The sequence below is a fragment of the Athene noctua genome, chromosome 1, assembly GCF_965140245.1.
Source record: "Athene noctua chromosome 1, bAthNoc1.hap1.1, whole genome shotgun sequence".
In the NCBI taxonomy this organism is placed as follows: Eukaryota; Metazoa; Chordata; class Aves; order Strigiformes; family Strigidae; genus Athene; species Athene noctua.
The window spans coordinates 45,685,074-45,710,757 of NC_134037.1; the positions used below are offsets into that span (position 1 = coordinate 45,685,074).

General features: G+C 36.2%; 1 protein-coding gene across 1 annotated transcript; it reads left to right on the top strand.

Annotated features, from left to right (window-relative positions):
• The first annotated feature begins 1,700 nt into the window (after window positions 1–1,700).
• On the top strand, window positions 1,701–25,010 carry UFL1 (UFM1 specific ligase 1). Its single transcript, XM_074896073.1, has 19 exons — window positions 1,701–1,827; window positions 2,571–2,716; window positions 3,602–3,630; window positions 4,422–4,519; window positions 5,405–5,519; window positions 6,732–6,862; window positions 7,466–7,524; window positions 10,874–11,020; window positions 12,153–12,328; window positions 13,036–13,215; window positions 13,596–13,716; window positions 16,009–16,131; window positions 18,057–18,177; window positions 19,161–19,324; window positions 20,442–20,572; window positions 20,716–20,796; window positions 21,523–21,608; window positions 22,051–22,231; window positions 22,934–25,010. Exons 1-19 carry the CDS (start codon window positions 1,751–1,753, stop codon window positions 23,144–23,146), a joined length of 2,379 nt encoding a protein of 792 aa, XP_074752174.1. The 5' UTR covers window positions 1,701–1,750; the 3' UTR covers window positions 23,147–25,010.
• The last annotated feature ends 674 nt before the right edge of the window (window positions 25,011–25,684 follow it).

Sequence of the window (25,684 nt, forward strand, 5' to 3'; positions counted from 1 at the left end):
TCAAAATATCAGTATAACTGTTGTGTGTTTATACGATTCATCTGACTCTTCTATGCACACTGGTAAAACAGAACTCTAAAAAACCCCCAATGACCCAGCTCTATTTACAAATGACTACTTTCACGGATCTGGCAACTGTGGCTTGAATTCAGGTCATACATACACAAGTGAAGGTCACAAGTATTATACTTCACTTTTGGATCTTAACTTTAATGCCCAATTTGCCTAGCCCAAAGAGAGATTCAGACTTTAGGTGTGATTCTCCATAGCCTGTAGACTATATTTGTAATTAAAGCACTTTGGTTAGGTTTTAAGTTTAGGTAGGAAGAATCTAGCTCTAAGTTCCCTGTTCTTTTTCCTGATGCTTGCTGTGATAGCCTGTTTCTGTGTTTTTCTTCATAAAACTGGCCCCACAATTGCTCACATTTTTTCTCTACCCCTCCAATACACTATTCATTCCACCTAAATACTGATGTCTAAATGAAGAATCTGGCTAAGTAGTTGTTGTCTTCTTTAGCAATGAGGAAAAACAGGCACCTCCGGTGAGTAATCAGTTACCTTGGTTTAGATGTGTGTTTTAGGTAGAGCTGAACAACAATCTGAAGAGCCTGGCTCACTGTCTATGAAGGCTCCAAAACTAGATCTCAACAGCTAACTCCAGGTACCTAAACTAGATGAATCCTGCCCCTAGTTCCTCATCACAAAGAAAATGACTAGTAAAACTGAAGCCACATACTTATCTCATTGTAAACATGCGGTTACTATGCCAGTATCTTTCAAAGTATTTGTTTACACTATTTAAACTGCAGCCAGCACAACACAAACTGTACCAGACACATTTTCCCATAACTTTTGGACGGGAGAGAAAACCGTCAGTGAAAACAGTGTCTATGCAGCATCTGCATCCACACAGAGAATTTTACCAGCAGGAAATAGGGAAGGACGGTGACACAGCCTCAGCAAGCACCGACCACCTTCCCCACGTTGGGCAGCTCACAGGCTCCTGCTGCTGTTCCAGGCGCGAAGCCGCCCCACGCCTTGGCGACTGGCGCTTCCTCCGCTCGCCCAGCACAGGAGCGCTCCCCTCCGCAGTACGCTCAGTCATTGCCACAGACGAGTCATCTTCATCATTTAAAGACCTTTAAAACTGTGTGTCCAGCCTCTGATCTGACAGTTAAATAAATTCAGCTCACCCATCACCGCATAATAGCGGTGCCATTAAATGGTGACGGTGTTTACCTACCGCCCCACTCCTACTCTGTATTTCAGCTCAGTTGTTCAGTAACGTCGGTTTCTGATGTTGCTCATATCTCCACGGATACGCTGAAAGCTCGGCTTACATGACCGACCGAGTTTTAGCGCTCGCCCTCCCGGCACGGTCACCCTGACGCGAGAGCACGGCGGCAGCGTGTGGAGCCCACGGGCGGGCCCCCCCCGGGGACACCCGGTCAGCCGCGACGGCACCGCGCAGGGCCGCGCTGCTGATGACAACACGGTTTGCCGGCTCTCGTGGCCACGTCCACGGTTGCTCCAGCTGCTGGCGTCAGGCCCGCGTGGGGAAACGCTTTTTTTTTTTCTTTTTTCCTTTTTTTTTTTTTTAATGACCACGGCTGCGGCGAGGCCCGGCAGCGCAGGGACGGCTCCCGCCCGACAGGTGGCGCTGCGGGCGGCGGCCGCGGGGAAGAGGTTTGTCCCCGCTCGCTGCCCGTAGCCCGCCCGGCGGGGGCTGACGTGTAGCGGCGAGGCGGCGATGGCGGCCGCCTGGGAGGAGATTCGGCGCCTGGCGGCCGATTTCCAGCGGGCGCAGTTTGCCGAGGTGGCCCACAGGTGAGCAGGGCGGCGCCGGGACCCGCTGCGGCCTTCGGAGCCCGCCCGCCGGCGCCCCCGCTGCCGGCGCCCCCTCCCCGCGCCCGCGGCCCTCCGCTCCCCGCCCCCACTCCGCCCTCACGGCCCCTGGTCCTGGCACCCAGCGGGGTCCCGGGGGCTTCAGCCGGGCACTGCCCCTCTGCAGCCCCCCTTTGACTGGTGCCGATCTGGGCGTCCGGGGCCCCTGGAGAGTGTATCCGCGTCCACGAAAGTGCATGGGCCGGTAATCGCCGTTCAGTTCAAGCTGCTAAACGCCGTCACGGCTACTGTGCTCCGTGTCATCCCTATGTGCAGTTGAGCAGTTGAGGTCGTTACCCAGAATTTACTCAACAACAACAAAAAAAATCCCGAACAAGCAAAAAAAACTGAAAAAAAGTACAGAAGGATCAAAGACACGAATTCTGTAAGCACAACCGTTTCTAAATTTGCAGGCAGGTGCATTCTTACAGCAGAAGGGACTGACAGCTGTTCCGGAATAGAGTAAAAGTTGTTTTAGAGGGATTATCTGCATAAGTGAAACCATATGGACGGTTTGGGGGGCAATATGTAGGATCCTGAATTAGTTTTTTGTCTTAAAAAGTATTCACGCAGAACAGCAAGTAATCATCATTGTACTCCCTGTGTTTACTACTTTTGAAACGTTAATTTACAGGTCATTTTAGCAAGTACTTAGAAGAATTGGTTTCTCTTTATGCTGTTGATAGATTGTCAGAGCGGAACTGTATAGAAATTGTCACTAAGCTGATCGCGGAAAAGCAGTTGGAAGTAGTGCACACACTTGATGGGAAAGAGTATGTCACTCCAGCACAGATCAGTAAAGAGATCCGGGATGAGCTTCACGTTTGTGGTGGTAAGTGTGGCCTTTGCTTTCTTCCTCTGGATTTGGAAGTTAATTTTGAAGACTACAGAAGAATTTGAAAGTTCTCTTCAGTACCATTAATCTTGCAAAGAAGTGAGCTTGCTTCCTGTTGCTTCATTTATATGTCAATTCACCTGCTATTATTTTATATTCACTTCAGGTCTGTGTTTAGCTTTTAGGTAAGCATATCAAGATATGTTACTTGGTTATTGTCACCCATGCAGAATTTCTGTAAGGTCTGACTTAGATATCTAAAGAATTAAATATGCTTCAAACTGTTTTTGTCGATGGTTTTAATGAGTACAGTATATTGTACTTTTAGTTATATTTAAGAATTAATTTCATGGCTTCATATGTTTGGAAAATAAACTTCCTTATTATGTTCATACAGATTAGTCATGTTCTTATGATTACCACAAGTATGCCACAGTTTTTGTTATGCCATTGTCTATCATACCAGTATGATAGCTTAAAGTGATTTTAAAGATGTTTGGTTTTGTTAGTAGCATCATGCAAAGGTAGAAAGTTTTGGCAATCTCCATTTTGATACCCATGAACTGGGGTCAAATCCAGATCAGCACTGAGGCAAAAACTAATTGGGAGGGAGTCTGAACAGTGATTTTAACTTCTGGAATTTCTGTATTGGATTGTCAGGAAGGCCATAGGATAGAACAACATGGGATATCTTGCACTGAACATCTGTGGTTTCTGTGATTTGACAATATATAAAGCTGTAATTGGTTTAATTGATTTTTTTTTTTTGTAAAAAAGTAATGAGGAAATATTCTGTACATGATAGACTATGCTATATTCTCAATCTGTTGAAACATGTTTTATATACTAAAAGTATATTTATTGATTTTTTTTTTTTTTAAGGTCGAGTAAACATTGTTGACTTACAACAGGTAACTTTTTAGTAATAAAAATCTATATACTTCTTTCTTTCTTCACCATGTATATTGTAAATATGGAGTTCATCAGTTATACTCCAGCTAAGCTAATTTTTTAAAAGAGAACAAAGTTTATGAACAGCTGGCAGCTCATGTCAGAGTTCTGCAGATTACATCATCCATCCATTTACTGCTTTATAGAAAGCTCCTCTCTGCATAATGATAATCTAGGATCTCTGAAATCACTACTAAAATATACAGATTTTCTTTATGTACTCTTCCTTAGTAAACTAAGGGGGACAAACAGTAAAGAAATATGTTTCCTATTTAAATTTAAAGCTGCAGGAGCATGCGTAATTTACTTCGCCTGTCTCTTTGAATCTTCCTTCTTCCTTCATCAACCTCTTGCCTCTACTAATCTTTATCCTCCAGTAGTCTTCCTCTGTGTCTAATTTTCCCTTCTGGCTTGAGTAAAATTACTTGGAATCAGAAAACCTCTCTGAAAGACAGTTTAGTATCTTCTGTTCTTAACTTTCTGGAATTTTTTATTACATAGATTTTTTTTAACCTAGTCACAGTTGCAAAGAGAGCTTTTTCCTCCTAAAGCATTGCTGCTTTATTCCGAATCACAGATTAACTGTGTATGTGTGCAACATTAGAAAAAAATAAAAGCAATAGTTGAAAATGCAATAGTAAAAAAAAAACCCTCTTTGTCATAGGAATGTGTAAATATAATATCACAGTGTTTGAGAATTAATTTAAATTTAAAGTGCTGATAAGAAGTTTCATTGGGGGTATTTTTTTAGGTAATAAATGTGGACCTTCTGCATATTGAAAACAGAGCTAATGACATCGTTAAATCTGAAAAAACTATTCAGCTTGTACTGGGACAGCTTATAAATGAGTGAGTACTTTCAGGAGCAATATGTATAATTCACATGTATTTTTTTATAATGCAGACTAAAAGTGTTGGCCAGCCTTTGTTGTTTCTGAAGTGAAATACATTTTTCTTGACTGCTACTAGGGCTGCTTGGCGATAATCAGTGCTGGGTGGTGATTAGTGCTTCTTTTCTGAATGGCAAGTGAAGCCTATCAGCAGAGCATCCAGTGAATCCTTGGATTCAGGCCTTACTGAATGTCTTTGCCTAGTATCCTGCACTTGAGAGGCTTCGCTTCTTACCAGGTGTTTTTGTGTGCAGCAGCCAGATCTCATTTGCTGTGTGGCTTTGCTATCTGTCTGCCTCAGTTATTGACAAACCCTCTCGTTTTTTCCCACCTCTTGCTTTACCTCACAAGTCTAAGATGTACGAGCAAGTTATTTCATGGCATTCAGCACACTAACAACCACTGAAGTGATACTCTTAAGGGGTTGTTTCTATTATTGATTGTGATGCAGGATTTATTCTTGGCAAAGAAGGTGAACTTCCTGGCTCTCTTGAAATAATTAAGACCTATCTTGCTCACTAAAGCCCTTGTGACATATAATAGTCTCACTGACATATAATGTGTTCCTGTTCCTGCTTTTTGACAGTTTCATATAAGCTGACAAATGACCAATTTTAATACTACCTACCTGGTTAGAAGGATTTAAAAAAAACCCCAAACCACATTTTCACTGTCATTGTTCTTCTTTATTCATTTAAAATAAATTTCAGTTCATTTTTGCAAAGGTACAACAGAAGGAGATATAGTGCCAGGTCAATTAATAATTCAGCATGTGACTAACAGGCTGATCTTGAAGTTCACACTTAATGTGTTGGGATTTTTTTTTTTCTTTTTTTAAAATAAGGAGTTACCTGGATCAATTAGCAGAAGAAATAAATGATAAACTACAGGAAACTGGCCAGGTGACAATATCAGAACTCTGCAAGGCATACGACCTTCCAGGAGACTTCTTGATACAGGTGATGCAAGCCACCGACCTAGCAAATATAGAATTGATTGCGATCATCTTTTTTTGTTATCTTTGCCATATTCATGGCTTTAATTGTAATGAGCTGTTTGTCATTCTAAGCAGAAAAGTATTAGATAATAAAAGTTGCAGTGTAACAGCTATTCACAGATAGAGGTTGATGCCTGCCTTTTCACTACTGGGAAAAATTTCCTCAGAATCTTTATAACTGTTAGGAACAGATTTGGGTTAGTAATGTTAGGAATAGGTTAGATTAGCATAAGAACGAAAATTGATTTGTCTGAGGTGTTAAAGACGTAGGGGTAATTTTATCAGTCCTGTTAGCTATTCAGGAGGCATAAATACAGTGGTAGAGACCTTTCAGTTTGTTCAGAAAAGGTGAAATAAACGTTCGTTTCTAGAAGCTGAAGCCAGACATTCAGAGTAGAAAGAAAAAAACTGTTTATCTTTGTTAGTGACTGTTGTAGTGTTTAAAAGGATTAGGGAGAATTGTCTTACCATTGTTGACTTTTGGTCAAGGTTGGATTTTGCTTGGAAGATACTATTTCAAAGGATAATCCTGTGGCATTTCTTAGGTGAACAGTTATATTAGGTACCACAGACAACCTTGTTGACTCAATTTATGACCAGATTTCATCTAATATTTGTCACATGATCAGCTTCTACAAAAACGTTTCTAACATACAAAAATTATTACATGGTTTCTTTTTGTTTCCTGGACAGTATTTCCTGGGTTTAGTTCACTTTACAAGGATGCACATTTATAAACTGCACCTCTTGTGTTTATTGTTCCTAATTTTTATCTTAAAAAATGAATAGCAAATTTTTCTGCCTCTGGTTCATGCAAAATTAATATGAAGGTTAAATCTTAGTTTTCACTGTGCATCTCTAAACCTTACTTATTTATTTTGGAAAGTTTTCTTTCATCGTGAGATACACATATATCTGATAGAAGAGGACACTGTGAGGAAAGCTGGATTCCCTGAAGTTTGGGGTGTGGGCCCTAATGGCATCACCTTACACGTAGTAAGACACATTCTCAGTATAACTAAAGAGTAATTTCTCCTTGTATTCCTCATTTCTGAATATTTTATTTGTCTTAGCAAAACTGATTTGCTGATATGTTAATAAAAATTTTTTTATTACTTTTTGTTTACCATCATTAATATACAATTTTGGCAGTCATCCCAGCTTCTATTTACAGGCATTATCCAGGCGTTTGGGTAGAATTATTCATGGACAGCTAGACCAGGAAAACCGTGGGGTGATTTTTACAGAAGCCTTTGTGTCCCGGCATCGAGCACGCATTCGTGGTCTCTTCACTGCGATTACTCGGTAAATTGCAGCACGTGCAACTACATATAAAAGTACTTTTGTGATTAAAATAGAAAAGAAAATAAAGACCTAGCTATAGATTTCTTTAAGTGTAGTTCAGTTTGGGGGTGAAATATTTAGTTACATTAGACTCATTTTTTTTTAAATTAGGACCTTTTTGAAAAGAGAACAAGAAAAATATAACAATATATAACATACTTAAGTTTTTTGGCTGAAGAAAATGTTAATTAGTAGTTCTTTCATTTGTTTGGAGAGTATCTATCCTCATTGTCATTCCACCACTCCCCAGTCAATTGCGTACTGATGTCTACTCACTACGTGTGATTATAGATAATTTTTTCGTATTAAATCAGTAACCTTCTGTATCAATTTGTATGAAGAGAAAAACTTGGGACAGTGAACGTTTCCTTACAATAGTGATTGCAGCTTTGTTACAAGATACAACTTGATAGTAGTTCCAAATTAAAACCTTTTAAGCTGTGTCGCACCCTGGGGCTAAGATATGTAGTTTTGTCCATCTGGAGTAACCTCTCTTATTTCTAGAGTCTCCACATCAATTTCAGGTCATTAACTTATATTGTTTTGTTTTTCTTTTTTTCCAAGGCCTACACCTGTAAGTAACTTGATCACTCGGTATGGATTTCAAGAACATTTACTTTACTGTGAGTTTCATTCAGACTGTTGTGTATGTTTTTTCGTTAATTCATAGATTCTTCATTACTAAAAGTATGCTTTCCAAGAAGCATTTTCATAATAGCCTTGATTTTGGAACAAAGAACAATAAGTTTCTCTTTAGTGTGGAAAGTGTTGAACCTTTTGTGCTATCCATAACAGAAGAGATGTTTTCTGTATTTAAAGCAATGAAAGCATATGTTGATGAAATGCCTCTGGGGGCAGAATGATGCAAGAATACAGTACTCATTTTGCCATCTGTTTTGTTATTTGCCCTTAGCTACTGGCAGTTTTATCAGTGAAGCACACAAAAGAGGACAGATTTTATGTAGCCAAATGGCATTAACTGCTCTGGATTTTATTTATTGACTTTTCTCTGTGATAGCAGAGGCAGAGCTTTTGTTATGCTCTTAGTTAAATGTCTTTATATGCTGAGAGATAAAGCATATCCTTAAACTGTTTACTTTTATTTTCCACAGTTCCTTTTTTAAATAGAAATGCCTAAAGATTTACTATCCAACAGCTGAAACTTTTAGGCAGTACTTAATTGTTTCTCACTTCTAATGTTGCAGCTCTTCTTTGACTACCCCCTCCCGTCTGTCCACAATATTGCTTCAAGCATCATTAGGCTTGTATGCTGGCTGACCAAGTGCTGGCTGACCGAAGACCAAGTGGTCTTGGAAATCCTTTAATGGTTTTCTATCTCTTCACATGAAAGTTAATATTTCTCTTTTGTCTGATTTGGTCTTTTTGCCTTCAGGGCATTGCACACTTTAGCTCCACTATAATATCTCTCTGCTTACCTTCTTGTTCTTTGTGACAAGCTTATTCATTAAAAGTTAAAATCTTAGCATTTAAATAAAAACACATAAACATTCTACTTTCACATAATCAGTTTCAGATGTCCTCTTTTTTTTGGAATGTGCCATCCGGATATTCATGGATTAAAAGGAAATCTGCTAAACTGCATTATAATAATGTTGCAGTACTCAAAAAATTCCAGTATGCAGTTACCGTCTTCTTCAAACAGTCCTGCAAGTACATGGTCACATTTGGTCATGTACAATCTTAATGTGAATTGAAGTTCTAGTGTTTTCCAGTCACCACTAGTCATCACAGTGGCTATGTGTATTTCTAATACTTTTTTTAAGGGAGCTTGTTCATCTTTTGCTTTAGTTTGTCTTACTGTATTTCATTTCCTCTGCAGTTTCATAAGTTTCAAAGACCATTTTACAGCACATTTGATTTCATTCTGTCTAGTTGCTGAGATACCATTGCAATTTCACAAATGCTGGAAACTTGAAAAATACCTATTAATGATGTGATTTACACTCTCTGCTTTTTATGTTTGTCATTATTAGCAATGTTTTTAAGTGGTCTTTGTCAATTTTGTGTCTCTTCCAGAAAAAAAATTCAGTGTACTGTTTCTATAATTTACAAACAGCTAATTATTTAATCAACATTTATTGCTGGACAAGAGAAATAATATTCTTTGGTTCTATCACATAGCGGTGCTGCCATTCATATTAAGCTGGGGTGAAGTTATGATAGAAAACAGTTTTAGAAATGAGAAACTGTTAGAAGTCGAAACAGTAATTACAAAGCATAATGAAAGCACAGATGTTCTTTATTTCTGAACATTGTGTTGCTGGTGTAGGACAGGCATGGAGGGATGCTTTTCTTCTGTGCCAGACTTTGACAGAGAACTAATAGGACACTACAAACTGCTCAATCACCTTTAAAAACAAATGTGAGATTACAGTAGTTCTGCAGAGGTACTGTTGTTTTGTTTTAAAACAAGACTTTCTAGGCATAATTGTAGTAGGGGCTGTGAAATCTATGAAAGCACCTTCTCTGCCCTAGAGCTTTAGAACTGGCACTTGAAATAATAAAAAAATTAATTGGCATATTAATTTTTCCCCCTTTCTCTAAAGACTCCAGTTCATTGCTAGTGTTCCACAAAATTGTTTGAAAATCTATTAAAGTTTTACTCTTTTTCCCAAAAACCTTGAACAAAAATAAGTTGAGATTGCGAAGAACAAAGCTGTATTGTCTGACAATTGCTTAAGTAGAACAGACAGGTTGACTATTTTCTAGCATAACTAAACTATTAATAAGTGTAAAAATCTAATTTTAAGAATATGTCTTACAAGCTCCATTTTATACAAGGTAACTGAACCATGGCAGAACATGATTTCTAGCTCTTGTCTTAGATTACATTAAGCTATACCTTGTTTAAATCAGTTTCTCTTTCTTCTACATTTTTTCAGTGTAAGTACTGTTCAGCTTTGTTAGTGGCAGTTTTAGAGGCTTATTTATACTATGAGTATATCTGACAAAAAAATGATTTAATATGCAGTATTTCTTCTGGAACCAGGTTTTCAGGTAAATTTTCCTGTATAGGTGAGCTAAACCTCCATATGCTGTACTAAGCATGTTGTAATATTGACTGCTACTCATATTTAATGAGAAAGAAGCCATAGCATGTGATAACATTTAATGTTCTGTTCCAGGGTAAAACCTGTCTTTCAATGAAACAGAAATCAGCACAAACTGAGGATAAAAAAAGCCATCTAGCAAAGCTTTGGAATTTAATGGAGCTTGGCAGTTGATGTCACTGTTTGTTTTATTGTGGGTTTTTTTTTTTAATGTATCTAGTGATTTACAAAAAGGCAAAAGCCGAATATAGGAGGCAAATCAGATATTACTGTGTACCTTTAATGGATTGAAAATACCTCATTTAGCATCAAGAAAGGCTTAGTACTTTGGTACTACCAGTTACCAATATGTTCTTTGTCAGCAATGTTTGTGCATTATCAGGAGGTTATTACTGGCAATAGTGTGAACATTGTAAACAGATGGTAACCAGCAGGAGGTGTTCACATTTATGCAGTTCAGGTAGCAATTTTTCATGTCACTTTGGTGTGTTCAGATCTCTCTTTTTTTCATCCTGGTTAACATGCAAGCAGTGAATTCAAAGAGAACATTATTAATGAAATGTTTATATATTTTATTGTCTGGACAGAGAAAGATCCTTTTATGACTACATTTTCTAAATTAAAAGCTCAAACTATCCAGGTATATCTTCAGTAAAAAAATGTTTTGTTCTGACATTGTGGCTTACTCTTTTGAAACATTGTATGATTTCCAGAACTTTTATCAAGACATTCTCATAAGCCTTAAAAATAATTGTTAGAACTCAGAAATGTTTCACTAGAACAAGCACAAACAACAAATGGTTGGGAAAAAAAGAAAAACAAAATGGGAAATAATTTCTATGTTTTGATTAATGGATATATCGAAGTGGAAAATGTTGCTTCATTTATTTTCTTCTTGTAGCTGTGCTAGAAGAACTTGTTAATGCTGCTCGTCTAAAAGGCACCGTGATTGGTGGGAGACAGGATAAGGCTGTGTTTGTTCCGGACATCTATGCCAGAACACAGAGCAACTGGGTGGATTCCTTTTTCAAGCAGAATGGTTATTTAGGTAATTAATCTATATTTTCATAGATAAAATACCTTTCTAAAACTAGTTTAGGTAATTGCTCTTACCCTAATATAGATCATGTCTAGAGTGAAACCTCACAAGAATAAGTGGAAATCAATACAGTAGTTGATACTTCTTTGTTAAAAGACAATCTTGCTTGTAATGGTATGTGTTACTTTATCACAAAGAACCATACTTTATTTCAGCAGAGAGAACCATACTGCTAAACTAACTTTACTTCTCACAGTTACAAATGCTACTTTTATTGCTGTTCTGGAAACATTTTGATCATTGTAGGCTTCTCAAATGATCATGTTTGACACACATGGTTGGAGTATCTGTCCAGGTGTCCAGATTGCAACCAGACTTTGACTGTTAGTAGTCCAGATAGCCAAGCGTGCAATGCACAGGAAGAACCTTTTCCAAAAGAAGATTTGTAAAACTGGAGTGGGTACCACTAGTGTCCTGATTTAAATCCAAACAAGTCTGACTTAAAAGCTGAGTGATGCTGGACGGTGGTGTTTTAAAACAGGACGTATGGGAAAATGTACCCTTGTGGTCCCAAAGGGCCAGTCCCTAAATAACAGTTAGTCTTGCAGTTTGAAAAGGTTTGGCATAATTTACTCTGGTAGTATTAAGTGTTTCTGTAATATTGTTTGACTGATAGAGCATCTGTCAAAGTCTTTGAATGTTTTCAGAACATCTAAGTATAAACTGCCAAATTGTTGAAATACTTTGCTTATGAGGCATTGCATGATTCTATGAGTATATTGGAGTAACTTTTGAAAACATTTTGACATTGTATATGTTGTAAATATTGTTCATGTTCTATTAGAATATCTTGGGAAGATATAACTGCAAAGATAAACTTAGTGGTATAAGAATCTGAAAAAACATTTTGTTTCCAAAACTCAGACCAAAGTCATGTCCATGACTTCATATTTCTTTTAACCCTGTTTAGGTGTAGCTTGTACTGAACTAAGTTTTAGGGCAGCATCAGCTTGAGACTGCATTTGCTTATATAAAAACTATATGTAATACTTCATTTCCTGCTTTCAAAAAAAGTTACCACATAAGATCCTGTATGTATATGAAGGTACTTAAATGTAACAGACATCTAACTATTTTATAGAATTTGATGCGTTGTACAGACTTGGCATCCCCGACCCAGCAGGCTACATTAAGAAAAGATACAAGTCCACACAGCTGTTATTTCTGAGAGCAGCCTGTGTTGGTCAAGAAATTGTGGATCAAGTTGAAGCCTCTGTAGAGGAAGCCATCAGCTCTGGAAACTGGATAGATGTAGCGGTAAGCAAACCTTTCAGTTGTTGGATTTATTTATTTTGTCTTATTTTTGTGTCAAATGATACTTTATGGAAACTACACATATGTATAGTGCATGTTGTCAAGAATATTCAGTTTAACTAAAATAGCAAGTAAAAAGGCATTATTTGCCTTTAGGATGGTCTGAACAAAAACAGGGGAAGGACGTACCAGTATTCACTTGATAGATACCCGAGCCTAACTTTCATTTCAAGATTAGCGCTAATGTATTCTGCTAGAGAGCAATATATTTCTATGGGGTTATTTTTTGGAAAACGATTTAAACTGAACTTTGATGACAGTTTCAGTAAGTAGAGGAATATTATCCATTTTGTCCTGGCTAAATGCTAATTTTAGACCTTGCAGCAATACTTTGTCACTTGTAAGGAGGCCTGCTGTTGTTTTGTGTTCGGTGTTACTCTGTATCCGTTGAGCTGCATTTTGAAGAAGTTGCCCTGTGTTTTCCCAGAGGTAACACATGTTCTGGAGCAAAGTTGATTTCTGATGTCAGAAGATTTAAAATAGTGTTTACTCTTAAATTACTAGTTTAATTTTAAAAGTACAATGTATTCTAAATAGCTAACAGATATCAAAAGGGGTGTCTGTGCATTCTTTTTCTTCTTATACAAGTATGTCTGTCCATTCTAGAACAGATTATTGTATGTAAATAATTTTTATTTTATTTATCCTAGACTCTTCTGCCTAGTTCATTGTCAGTAGAAGATGTTGGGATTTTGCTTCAGCAAGTGATGAGATCTTTAAATAAAAATTCTTCAGGTTTAGTCTTCAGTGACACCATTGTGGTCAGTGAGAAATTTCTAAGCAGCTGTGCTGATCTGTTTTCTGATATGATGCAACAGAAAGCTGAAAAGGTACAGATTTTTTTTTATTGGTCAAGATGCAATACGTGTTGAGTGCTGGAGTGTAGCTTACATGACTTCCTATTTGCTGTGATCTCTTTACATCTCATCCAAAATTCTGCTTGAGAAGAAAGGCAATAATGAAGAAAGGGTTTGTATATGTAATCAGTGTAATTTAGTGTATATTCATTTACACTCGGGGAACACCATCACACTACCAGTATGATCAGATGCTGAATTCTGAAGAATAAATGTCTTTTCATGTGTTGCTTGGAAAACATGGTGTTAGATTAGTATACTTAAAAATGGCCAGATGGCTTAATTGTTTCCGTATGTAGCTTTTGTTGCTGTGTATATCTTTTTTGCTGTTAAGTACATGTTCTTCATTTTAGGAAATGAAAAATAACCCTGTTAATTTAATCACCGAAGAAGATTTAAAGCAGGCTGCTGGTTTAGAAAATTTATATGCTAATAAAAAAGACAAAAAAGATGAAAGACGAAAGAAAGCAACAGGTAAGGCATCAACATTTAGTTTAAACAAGCCTTGTTTTTTTTGGCTTAGCCTTGGAAATATTCAGATATAAATTTACTATATTTTGTAGTGCATTAGTTGCCTCCAGTCCATTCCTGAAGATATTTAAGAAATAATCTAACCACTTCTCATCATTATACTGGAGGTGTAGATATATCTGAACTATGTCCATGAGAACTAATTTCAGATTAAGAATTGCAGAAGTGCCATAAAGATATCTTGAGTTCATTCAACACAGGTCAGCTGGCTTTAGAAGCAAGGAATCAGTGTTCATTTATATGTATATAAGATTAAGTTGTGCAGTGAGGACTGACCAAACCAGTATTAGCTCAAGGACCTCTCTACCATTTTTTTATTACGCAGTGTAGATACACTCTTACTCTTCACTTTTCAGGGATCCAGGAAAATGAAAATATTTCTTAATAGTCTTGAGAAGTTTTTTCCAAAATTACTCTTAAATTTAGAAATAATGTATTGAGATGGTGTATTTTGGAGAATAATATGCATCTTTTCTGAGAATCCCATGCCAGAAAATTTTCTGTTGTTTCCACACATAGCAGTTATTTGGAGATTAACACTGTTTACTTTAAGGTATATTCTGTTTTAAATTAATCTCAAGCCTTATTCCATTTGTGTGGTGGCTGTTTGGAATAAATCCACGTGTCTAGACTCATTCATATCCACAAGTAATGTACACTGCACTATCAGCAGGCCCTACCCTGAAGCAGTCTTTTTATGGATTGGTAGGTGTATTAACCATAAAACAGTCAACATCATGGCTTAAGGATTAGGTGGTGTTATTGTATAATGGCAGAATCATGTTGCCTATCTTAAGGTCTGTGCATGACTATATCACTATATACTGTTTAAGTGTAACCTGACCTGCCGTAGTGTTATTGCAGCTCATACAAATATGGATTCCATCATGTATTGGATTAATGAAAATTTTGAAGACAAATTCTCTGTTGTCCGTTTGTAATACCATTTGCAACAAACAACTATCTGTGAGGCATGTACTCTTGTATTCCTTTCTATAGGTTACAGCCCATGTTTACTGTAGTCAGAGATACAGCTCTTCTGGCAATAGTCTCTCCTGCTCCATCTCTTTGTGGATAAGATCTTGCCTGCAGATTATAGTGTTTTCTGCATGTCTATTAAAGTGGAATACAGAGTGAAGGGAGCTTGTTTCCAAAATAACTAATATATTGCACTGTTGACAAGCAGCTTGTGTCTGCTCAGCTAAATGCAGTTACATTTTAAATAAGCTTGTGAAAAACACCAACTCTTTTTTTTGGAGAGGTGAAAAACTCAGAAAGTCTCACAAGTCTGTTGCTAGCTGACAGTGAACTGGTTGGCTGTTCCTGCGAAGTAAAGCTTAAACATCCACCCATAGCACGTAACAGATGTGGTTAGCTCTGTGAGTAGTAGCATCTTGTCTTTGTTTCCTCTTCTTAAATTATAGTACTGCTACATAATGCAGTTACTTGAAATCTTGAACCTTATAATTAAATGCAAAAATAACTACTTTCTCAAGACTTAGTGCATGTATAGAACCAGTTATTCTGGAGTTTTAATTTCTTTCAAGTGGAAAAAGAAGGGAACAGGCTGTGAAAAAGAGAACAGCTTATCTTGTGGAAGGGTACTGTCCTGCAAATTGAGATCCTGTCTGCAGTGTGAATACATGGATTACAGGACCTACAAACTAAGTAATTTGTTATGTTTATCAGAACTGGAACATCTCATTGCTTTATAGTCATCTAGGAATAGTCAAAAAAGAATTAGTGTTCTAGTTAATTGAATGCACATTTCCAATAATATTTTGGAATTATGTAGGATTCCTTCTCTGAAAATTAATAAAGTTACATTATCTGGAATATTTTTGAATATCTCAGTTATTCAGCATCGCTGAATAAAAACGCTAAATGCTAACTAAGAAGCTATTTTCAACCAACAGAAAATCTCCCATTACATTATGGATACTGATATCCATTTTCAGCTGAAAAAAGATAATTATTTTTTTTAATCATGTGCATTTGATATGATTAATATTTACATTTATTAGCTTAAACAAAGCTTTGACTCAGTTGCTTTCTTTCTTAAGAATGAAACTTAGGTCCCTAAGATTCTGGAATATGTATTGTAGGTTACGTTTAGAATCAGGCTGTGTTTTTTTAATTCACCACTAACAAGTAATGTGGATAAATTACCATAATACTGTAAACTTTTTAAGTGCTAGAATTTTACTGTGCACTAAGCAAATAATTCTCCACCAGAGGGCAGTGGAAGCGTGAGAGGAGGAGGAGGTGGTAATGCTAGAGAGATCAAAATTAAGAAAACCAAGAAGAAAGGAAGAAAGGATGCTGACAGTGATGAAGAGTCACAGACAACTAGCACAGGTTTGTCATTTTATTTTGGGGACTATTTGCTCATACTGACATGTTTTTATCACTTGCTTTCCCACATCTCTGTTTTTCCCCACTGTATTGGTAAAATCAGGTAAAATATCAAAGAATTTGAGAATACTATTCTGTTAGAATTGTGTCAATGGATATGATATCGCTATCTGAGTGAAGTGGACATACTGTATTCACTGAATAGTATAACTTAGTCTTTAAAAAAAAATTTAAGTAAAGGAAATGAGAGCGAGTAGATTGTAGGAAATGCCTTAGATTTAGGGATGAATATTGTTTTTTTAACACCTTCTGAGTACTGTAAGATAAATGGATAAGTTCTCATCCAGTTCCAAAACTTAATTAGCTTAAATTAATCATAGCAATTAAACAGTACTAAGATGTTTTTCCTCGTAAGGATAAAATATACAGTCACAATAGAGTTTTAATATTTTAAGTAAGTTAAACTCAGTTAAAGATTAAACTGAGACTTTTATATCTGAGCTAGTTCCCTTTATAACTGCTGACTTTGTAATGGAGCAAGGTGGATACTTTGAAGGCCTAGTCCGGCTCGCTTGTTTTAGATCTGTATTACAGGATGAGTTTGAATCACTCACTGGTGGTGCCCGTTTCTCCATTTTACTGTTAGGAGAAGGAGCGTGGATGGCTTCCTCAGAAGTAAACACCTATTGTTAGACTTAGCAAACTGGTGGCAAATGAAACAATCATAATTATGAGTTATTTCTTTTATTCGATGGAGTACCAGAAATGTATACTTATATTTTATATGTAGTATCTAGAATTTCAGTACTGACTGAAAAATACTTGCAAACATATTTGGAGTTGTGAAGTACAGCATCTTAATTTTATATGATACTATCATAGATTATTGTAATTCATATATAAATGAGGTTATTTGTCAAGATTTCTCAGTTATTGAGTAAAACAGTGTTAAACCACCTTTTTTTTTCGATGTAACCTGTCAGGTTTTACAATTATTGCTGCTTGTATTGCTGTGCTGTAATAAATAGATTGAACCAAAATCCCAAGATAAATTCAGATGTAGCCATTCAAATATAAATAAGATCATTCCAAAACCTGATTTAGCCTCCCTTTCCATCTGTTTATATAGCCTCGTGTGTTGTTCAATGCTACTGTGGCACAACTAGGAACATCATTCATTTCCATTCATTCAGTTACCTTATGTGCAGAATAAACGTGGCTTATGCTGCACCTGCAACATGGAATGCCTAACCCTTTCTGGTTCCCTGTCATCATCCTGATCTCGTTCTTATATGTAAAAACTAAATTCTGCAGCATGGAGACAAACCTTATCTTTTGTCCAAAAGCAAAATACAGATGCACTGATTAGTATATATTTACAAGAAGCATGTAAGTTGATTGTGTTACTGGCACTTGTCTAGTTTAATATTTTTGTATTATCATGTCTTGAATTTTATATTGTAGCCTTAAGTTTAGGATACTCTCTGTTACATGACTGTGTACCTTACTAAATGGAGTTTAAAAAAAACCCCAAACAACCACCTCATAAAATCCGTTCTATTCAGGGTTTGGGTTAGGGTTTTTTTTCAGTTTAAAAAACCTGTTTAGTCTTGGTGACATCATTGTTTCTAAACTATGGGATGGGCCGGGCAGTTTGAAATGTCTCACCAAAAACGCATTCCATCATACACTATTTAAGTTGTCTATTACAGAAAATAACTTCTAAGTGATCAAAGAGAAATTTTGTCAGTTTTTCATATGTGTAAAATTTAACTGTCATGTAGTCATCCCTTTTTTGCATTGTCGGTAAAGCATTTCTTCTGTGGAGATGTGGACTTTGAGGCATTGCAATGTTTCGTGCTACAGAGTAACTGCAGCAAAATTAAATACAATGTTTTCTCAATTAATGTTCCTCATGGCTACTACAGGTAGGAATAAGCAGCCGGAGTTCCCTTTCATGTCACAAGAGGAAATTCAGGATGTTTTAAAGACCCACATGCAGGATTGTCCTGAAGAGCTTATTACAGAACTTGCTGAACATCTAATGAGGTAATTTCAGTAATTCGACTGGAGTTATAAAGTCTGTGATTCACTTCTGATGAATCTTCTCTTCAGTCTCTTTTCCTGCTTAGAAAAAAAGTTTTGATGATGGAAGTAAACCGCAACATTCTTTTTCTCTAGGGCCCCATGTTACGTATTTACTTATGTATTAGAAAGCTGTGCTGACACAGTACTGGGAAATAGTGCTTCTGCTTAGCAGTAGGTGTTTCTGCATGCTTTGTCAGCACGCATGTAGTCAGGTTCATGGGTGTATTTCTACCCCCTTATGCTGATCCAAGTTGGGGTTTCCCCAGTCCCATCTCCTGCACAGCCCTTGGGGTATGTTCATGTTTCCTGTCTTTTGTGACTCTGCTGGCACCTGTGTGAACTGAGTAGTAAGCTAGATCAGCAAACTGATCTAAGCAAAGATGAATAACTTATTTTAAAAGATGTTCCATACAAGAGAGAGGATGCAAATATGTGTGTTTAGGGCAAAAAGGACATGAAAGAACTGTAAGAGCCTAAGCTTGAATAAACTTGGAGTGCAATGGTAACTGCATCTTTAGAAGGGCCTGTGCTATTTCAATGAAACTTAAATCTTCCCCCTCTTACAGCTCTCATTGGTCTGAAATTTGTCCACAGACCCCTGAAAGAGTTTATGAATTGTCTTGCTTCTGGAAATCTTTTCTAGTTTCATCTTGTCCCCATTTAGGAGTTGTTGTGAGTTAAAACGTTGGCAATCACTTACATACCATGCATACTGTAACCAATAGTATTTCTGCAATTACAGAAGTACATTTTAATTTCCTAATGCTTTATTCTGATTTCAGTTATTTGCTTTTTATTTATCTTACCATTCTGTGACTTTCATATCCCATACATTTACTATGTAATGAGGTAGCTTTCTCTATTGGTGATGTATTTGGAAAAACGTTCTATGGTTTTACACTTTGCTTAATGTTCCCTTTTTCTCTTTTCTTCTCTGTTCTAAGACCTTTAACAAAAACGTACCAGGAAGTTGTGCGTTCTGTTTTTACGTCTTCAACATCTTCCTCTGGAGCTAGCAGAAGACAGACTATGAAGGACTTGCAGGAGGAATTCTCAAACTTGTACAACAACATCCGGTTATTTGAAAAGGGAACTAAGCATTTCACAGGTACAATAAATACATACTTTAAAAAATGGTATATGATACTTCAGGAATGTTGAATTTATTCCAGAATCTACTTCAAGGTCAAAGAAGAAGAGCAACAGTTGAAAAATTTAGAGCTGTATTTACACTGCCTAATGCTGACCTTATGCTGGATTGCATTGCTTGTACACTTACTGAAATGCGTTATCTTTATTTCATATCTATAGTCTGTTATATTTTCTTTCAAGATAATTGTGGGTTCCTGTTCTTCCTTCCAAAATGTTTGCATCCCTTCCCAGATTTTATTGGAGGGGGTGTGGGAAAGAAAAAAAATTAGTGAGCTCACTTTATTCTGTCGCCTGTGCCACTAATCAGAGAATTGAATACTACCTGATTCTAAGAAGCCCCTGTGAAAACATCTTTTAGGTTTGATACTGGAAGTACCTGCTCCTTGAGGGTAGTTTTTCAAAAAGATGTAGTCATTTTGCAGTGGGTTACTTTGTAAGGTGTCTTCTTTAGCTACCTGTATTTTGTGACAGAAAAGTAGCATTAGGAAAATATTGTAGACATTTTAAAAATTCTCTACTCTATTCAGCTTTCTTCTAGAACTTTCTCTGCAGAAAACTTAAAAGGAAACACTAGCAAAAAACTTCAATATTCCTGTGTTTAGGAATAAAGGGAATTATTTCCCATTGGCCTCTGTTCTTGTACATGTGTTCTACAGCTTCTTTTTTCTAAAATTCTGCTGCTTCAGCCTTAAAGGCATGTGCCTCCTCTTCTGTTTAACTGCTTGTCCTGTAGACTCTTCCTTTACATACTTTTGACTTGTTGATGGATAGCAGTGGTTGTTCATTAGTGGTTTGGGAAAATTGTACAGGGACTAGTTTACTGCTCGTACAGGTACACCTCTGAAAGACTAACAATACATTAAAATGAACTTACAGACCTGAAAGCTCATGTTTCTCACTGAACAGTGTTCCATAAGCAACTGCAAATGAGGGATGTGAGCTTCAGGTACCCAGATAACTTTCTCATACTGCTCATGGTTGATAAGGTCCATGTTTTAGGAAGTGCTGTGATAACTGTCATAGAATCAGATAACTATTGTAAGTTACTTTTAATCACTTATTTCTTTTAACAGATGAGACTCAGACTAATCTAGCCAAACACCTGTTGAAGACTGTCTGTACAGATATTGCAAATCTTATTTTCAACTTCCTAGCATCTGAGTCAATGATGACAACAGAAAATTATTCTACAATCACAAGTGAGGTATACGGATAACAGTTCCTTTTTGACAGTCTCAAGTAGATCAGTGATGTTTATTTAATATTTAATCATCTTCTGCTTAAATATTCCTGCAGCTAAAATGGTAATCAATTATTACAGATTATTTCCATTCATGTCTCATACAGGTCCGGACCAAAATTTTAGGTAAATTGCCAGAAGACACCAAAGGTCCTTTAACTAAACTGCATACTTCTCTGAATGGCAAGGTAAAGTGATCCAGAATCTTTGAGTTCAGATTTTCCGTTCTGCTGATACAATGCTAATAAACAGCCAACATGACTAGTGTGGTACATAACCGCTGCTGCGGTGAAGGGTGAAGGCAAAATAATCTTTTGAATTTGTGTAAATCAGTGAGAGTAAGTACAGTTTCATATCTGTGAGTTTTAGGAGATGAAAAGGTGGTCTTACATTTTGATATTGGTAGTCACCTAGCTCTTTGCTTCCAGATGGAATCCAGTGTATTTTTTATGTGCAGGCCAGAAAAGTAAAAGCTGAGAGAGGATCAGCAGTTAAAGTGGTTGATGTTTCTTATATTTTGTTCCTGATGTTTCCAATTGTTCTCCCATGTATTTCTGAACTAGTAATATCCTAGATATTTAAAAATAAACCCTTTAGATTATGGCAGTGTAAGTACAAAGGAAAGTAATTTATTAAATCTTCTATACAAAAGGCCATACTGATATGTTTCTTAGGAAAAAAACCCTGTAAATAATTGTAGAGCATGTATTCCTTAATTCCATTTTTAAGACTAATGGATTATAGTTTGTTTTAGTATATAACACTAAAACAAATACTTTCAACTTTTTCTTTTCTTCCATAGTTTATTCGAAATGTATTCTAAGTCATCTGTTTGTGGGATTAATTGTGAACAGTAGGTAACCTTTTTTAGAATCTGCTTATACAGATTAAATATTTATATCATTTTTTAATAGAGCATAGAAGATTTTCTTTCATGCCTGGATTCTGCAGTGGATATTTGTGGTATTATGGTGAAAAAAGGAGACAAAAAGAAGGAAAGGTACCTTAATTTTATTTATTATATACACAGTATGTGAAGTGTAGCTCTTTTGCTGCACAAATGTCAGGTGGTTGGTTTGGTACCAATCACACAGAATGTGTAGGAGACAGTCTTTCTTTCCAGACTGTTTAACTGAAAAATGCAAAGCCAAGCAGTCCTAATTCCATGGGAGAAGGAGCAGGGGGAGGGTTCCTATTTAGATAATTTGCTTGACTGACTGCTTACTACAACATACCAGTTTATAAATTCTCTAGGGGGCTCTTCAAAATCTGAGTTACACCAGTGCTAGCTTTTTTTTTTTTAATATAGAATTTCACATAAAGAACTGGTCGGTCAGAGAAGAACAGTAAAATTAAGTTAAATATGTTTTAGAGTTTATTATCAACTGCTATAAAACAGAACAAGAAATATATTTTTTATATAATGTATTCCTGTTCCTTAGGCAAGTCCTATTTCAGCATAGACAAGCTCTGATTGAACAACTAAAAGTCTCAGAAGATCCAGCTCTTGTTCTGCACCTGACATCAGTACTGTTATTTCAGTTTTCAACCCACTGTATGCTTCATGCACCAGGAAGATCAGTACCACAGATCATTAATTTCCTAAGTGGCAAGATCCCAGAGGTATTCCCTTCTAGCTTTTTAAGGGCAATGTACCTTTTTTCTGTGACAGAACATAAAAGTTGTGCCTTATACTATTCCTGCTGCAAAAGACTGACATCTTTGTGTTTAATGTCTAATCATTACTTTATGTGCAGAATATACAATTTCTCTGATCTGTATTGTGTTTCAAACCTATCATTTCAGAGATCTGTCTTCAAATTTTTTAAATAAAATAAAAAATCAAATCTGTTACTGTAGTTTTTGCCTTTATCCATAGAGACAGCTACGTATTGGGGGATATTATCATTCTTATAACTGACATATTTTTGTGTTCTGTTTCCTCCCAGCTAGAGCATGGTTGCTTTTAAACTTTTCTAATTCAGCTTTAAAGAAAAATGTACGTTTTCAAAAATAAAAATATAGAAATTCTATATTATAATCTGCCAAAATTGATGTTTTCTACTAGCTGCATTGCTTTTCTGCTTCAGTGGTTAATTGTCCTGTTCTTGCAGCATGGATACACTTTCATTTTTCTGCCTCTTTGAACACCTCTCAGAATTTAGGTTGCAAAATACCTTGATGGAAGTACATTTATGTATCACTAACCTTCTTTATGCAAGAATGGGAGAATGCTTTTTTAAAATTTAGTCTTTAATTAAAGGTCTTTGTACCTTCTCTGTAACATTGACATTCCTTTGTTTTGTTCTGGTTTTTTCCCCTTAGGATCAGCATTCTCTGTTAGTCAAATACCAAGGATTAGTAGTGAAACAATTGATCAGCCAGACTAAGAAAACTGAACATGGAGACAGCAACATAACAGATAACCTGGAAGAGAAGGAAGAAGCTGATACCATCCGAAGAGAGCTCCAGGAAATCACTACCTCTATCAAAGATCTTGTTCTCAGGCCTAGGAAATCCTCTGTAACAGAGGAATAAAATTATTATTCAGTGCATCCACATCCATGATACAGTCAGATTTTATTTTATTTTTTTTTTTATCCAGAAGGGAAGGATATCAGAAAATGCTTAACAAACTTTAAAATTTGGCTTCTAACAATTGCAAATAACAGCCTTGGAACAGAGTTGTTGGGTGATGGTGGCAGATGGAGTTTTGTTATGTACTACTACATGTGGTACCGGTACTACAGGGTATGTATTACACACATTAAATGTAGTTGAGACAGAGCAGTTGTGGACACTGGATATGAAATTAGTGGGTTTTAATTGGCATCTTCATGTAAGACCTCAAGAAATGGTTATTCTTCAGATAACAGTGTATTCTGTTCCATACACACACGGGCTTATAGTTTTACTTCTCTGATTTGGATTTATAGTGATCTGAGGATTGCATGTAAGTGTATGTAAGCTTCTATATCTTAATTTCAAATGCTAGTTTTGAAACATATACATAATAGTATACCAATGAAAGGCCATCTTTACTTTTGGATATCGTTAATGGATGTTTTCAGCTTCCAGACCACTGGACCACAACAGTAAAAACATTGAGTACGAGTGTAAATTGGTAAACTTAAGAGAAGTGACCCAGTGCTAATGTGAGCTAAATGTGCTGAGAGCTTATGGGAATAAGCACACTCATGCTATTAATGTATTCTGTTACTCTCCATAATAGCTGTTCATTTACCATTTGTAATTTGGACAGAGGAGGTGATACCCTTTTGCACTGATATTTTGGAAGTGGATAAATACTGTTATGTCTGCCATATTTTACATGCTATGTGTTAATTTAGTGGACTTGTTCAGTTCTTACTCCAGTTCCTATAGCAGTTAGAAGCGCTTGCTTGCATTCTGTCAGCTCCTTGAGAAAACTTGTGGTATTCTGTTTATCCTGAGTTTCTTGAAAATAATTTAGTTTATTATCCTTCTACATAAACTTTATAGACTGAAATATTGGATAAATGTTTCTCTCAATTTTTCACTAGCCTTATTTTTACATGAGCGGTACTTTGTCTTTAGGAAAGTGGAAGAATGTGTAAAATAAAGTTCTGCCACTATTACTGAAATAATTCTTGTATGTCAAATATAATTCTAACTTATTTTTAAAATAAGATAATTTTCAAACCATAAATATTTTAATTGTGTTACTTCAGTAATGCCCATTGATTTCATGTGTGTAATTTTAGGGTTTTGCATAAAATAAAGTTTGAGTAGTAAGTCAAGAAATAGAATTATTTTCACTGAAAAAGTCATTCACCCATTCTTGCCAAAATTCTTGGAAAGCAAATTCTGTGCAACCCCTACTCTGTTCAAATATTTCTGTTTTCCAACAGTTCACATATTCTGTAAGCTTAATCATAATATACCCAAGCCTGAAATTGTAACAAATGAAAGTTGAAGAGGCCAAGTATGGAAGCTCAGTAACAGATTAACCAAGGTTAAGTTTATTTCAATAAGGTAAAAAATTGAATTTTATATATATATATATAAAAGGCAGTAATGTTTAACAGTGTTCACATCAATGCTGGTCTTTTCCTACCTGTAAAATCAAAACAGTTTGCCAGAAGCAAAGGTGGTAGTTTCCTTGTATGGAGGCTGTCATAGCTGACAATAAAGGACAATGAGGAGTAAGAGATGAAAAATGCTCAGGCTGTTTAAGAAATAGAGTTTGTATAAAGAGAACAGGTTTGATTTCTTGTTATTTAGACAGAATATTAAGTTTCTCTACTGAATGTACACAATTTTATATGACATTGAGCTACTTTGTAAATTATACGCTATCTGACATTCTGTATGCAAATACGAAATTATTTTAATAACATTAAATGATTAAGTATTTAAAACACGTTCTGTTGACTTAACCAATGGTTGATTGTCTCGCAACTTGCAGCTTTCAAACAGAAATTGGTAATATGGACCATTTGATTTCACATGCCATTCTGAGTGTCCCTGTTTGTTTGATACTGGTGTAGGCTGAAATGGTAATGAACTCACTAGATAATTTACTGCATCGTGTGTTAGACTTGCTATATTGTAACCAGTGTTATAAAATGATAAAATATTTTTGGAAATAGATAAGAGGGAAGCACTAACATTCAGATATATCTCCTGGCTACTAAAAGAATTCAAGGAGACATAGTTTGGAAAACCTTCCCAGATATTTTTATTGTCTCTTAGATGTGGAAAATCAGTCTTTATGATACAGAAGTATTTTGAAGGAGAAAGAAAAGGAATATTCACCATTTTCTGAATATTTTGCTAATTCTTGGGGGATTTTCTCTCCCTAGGAGGAATGTATGCAGGAGGAAGAGTAATCTTGTCTTAGAAATCAGAGGTTCAATTCCCAAAACAAAACTGCTGTTTGGAAGATCTAGAAAAATGAAGGGCAATACAAAGTATACAAATTAATGCTTCTACTTTGTTTTAAAGTATTTAGTGTCAGCCTCTCATGTCCTTCACCTGTGGTATTTAAACACCACCATTATATTTTTGTAGATCCATAAGGCTGACATTTATATA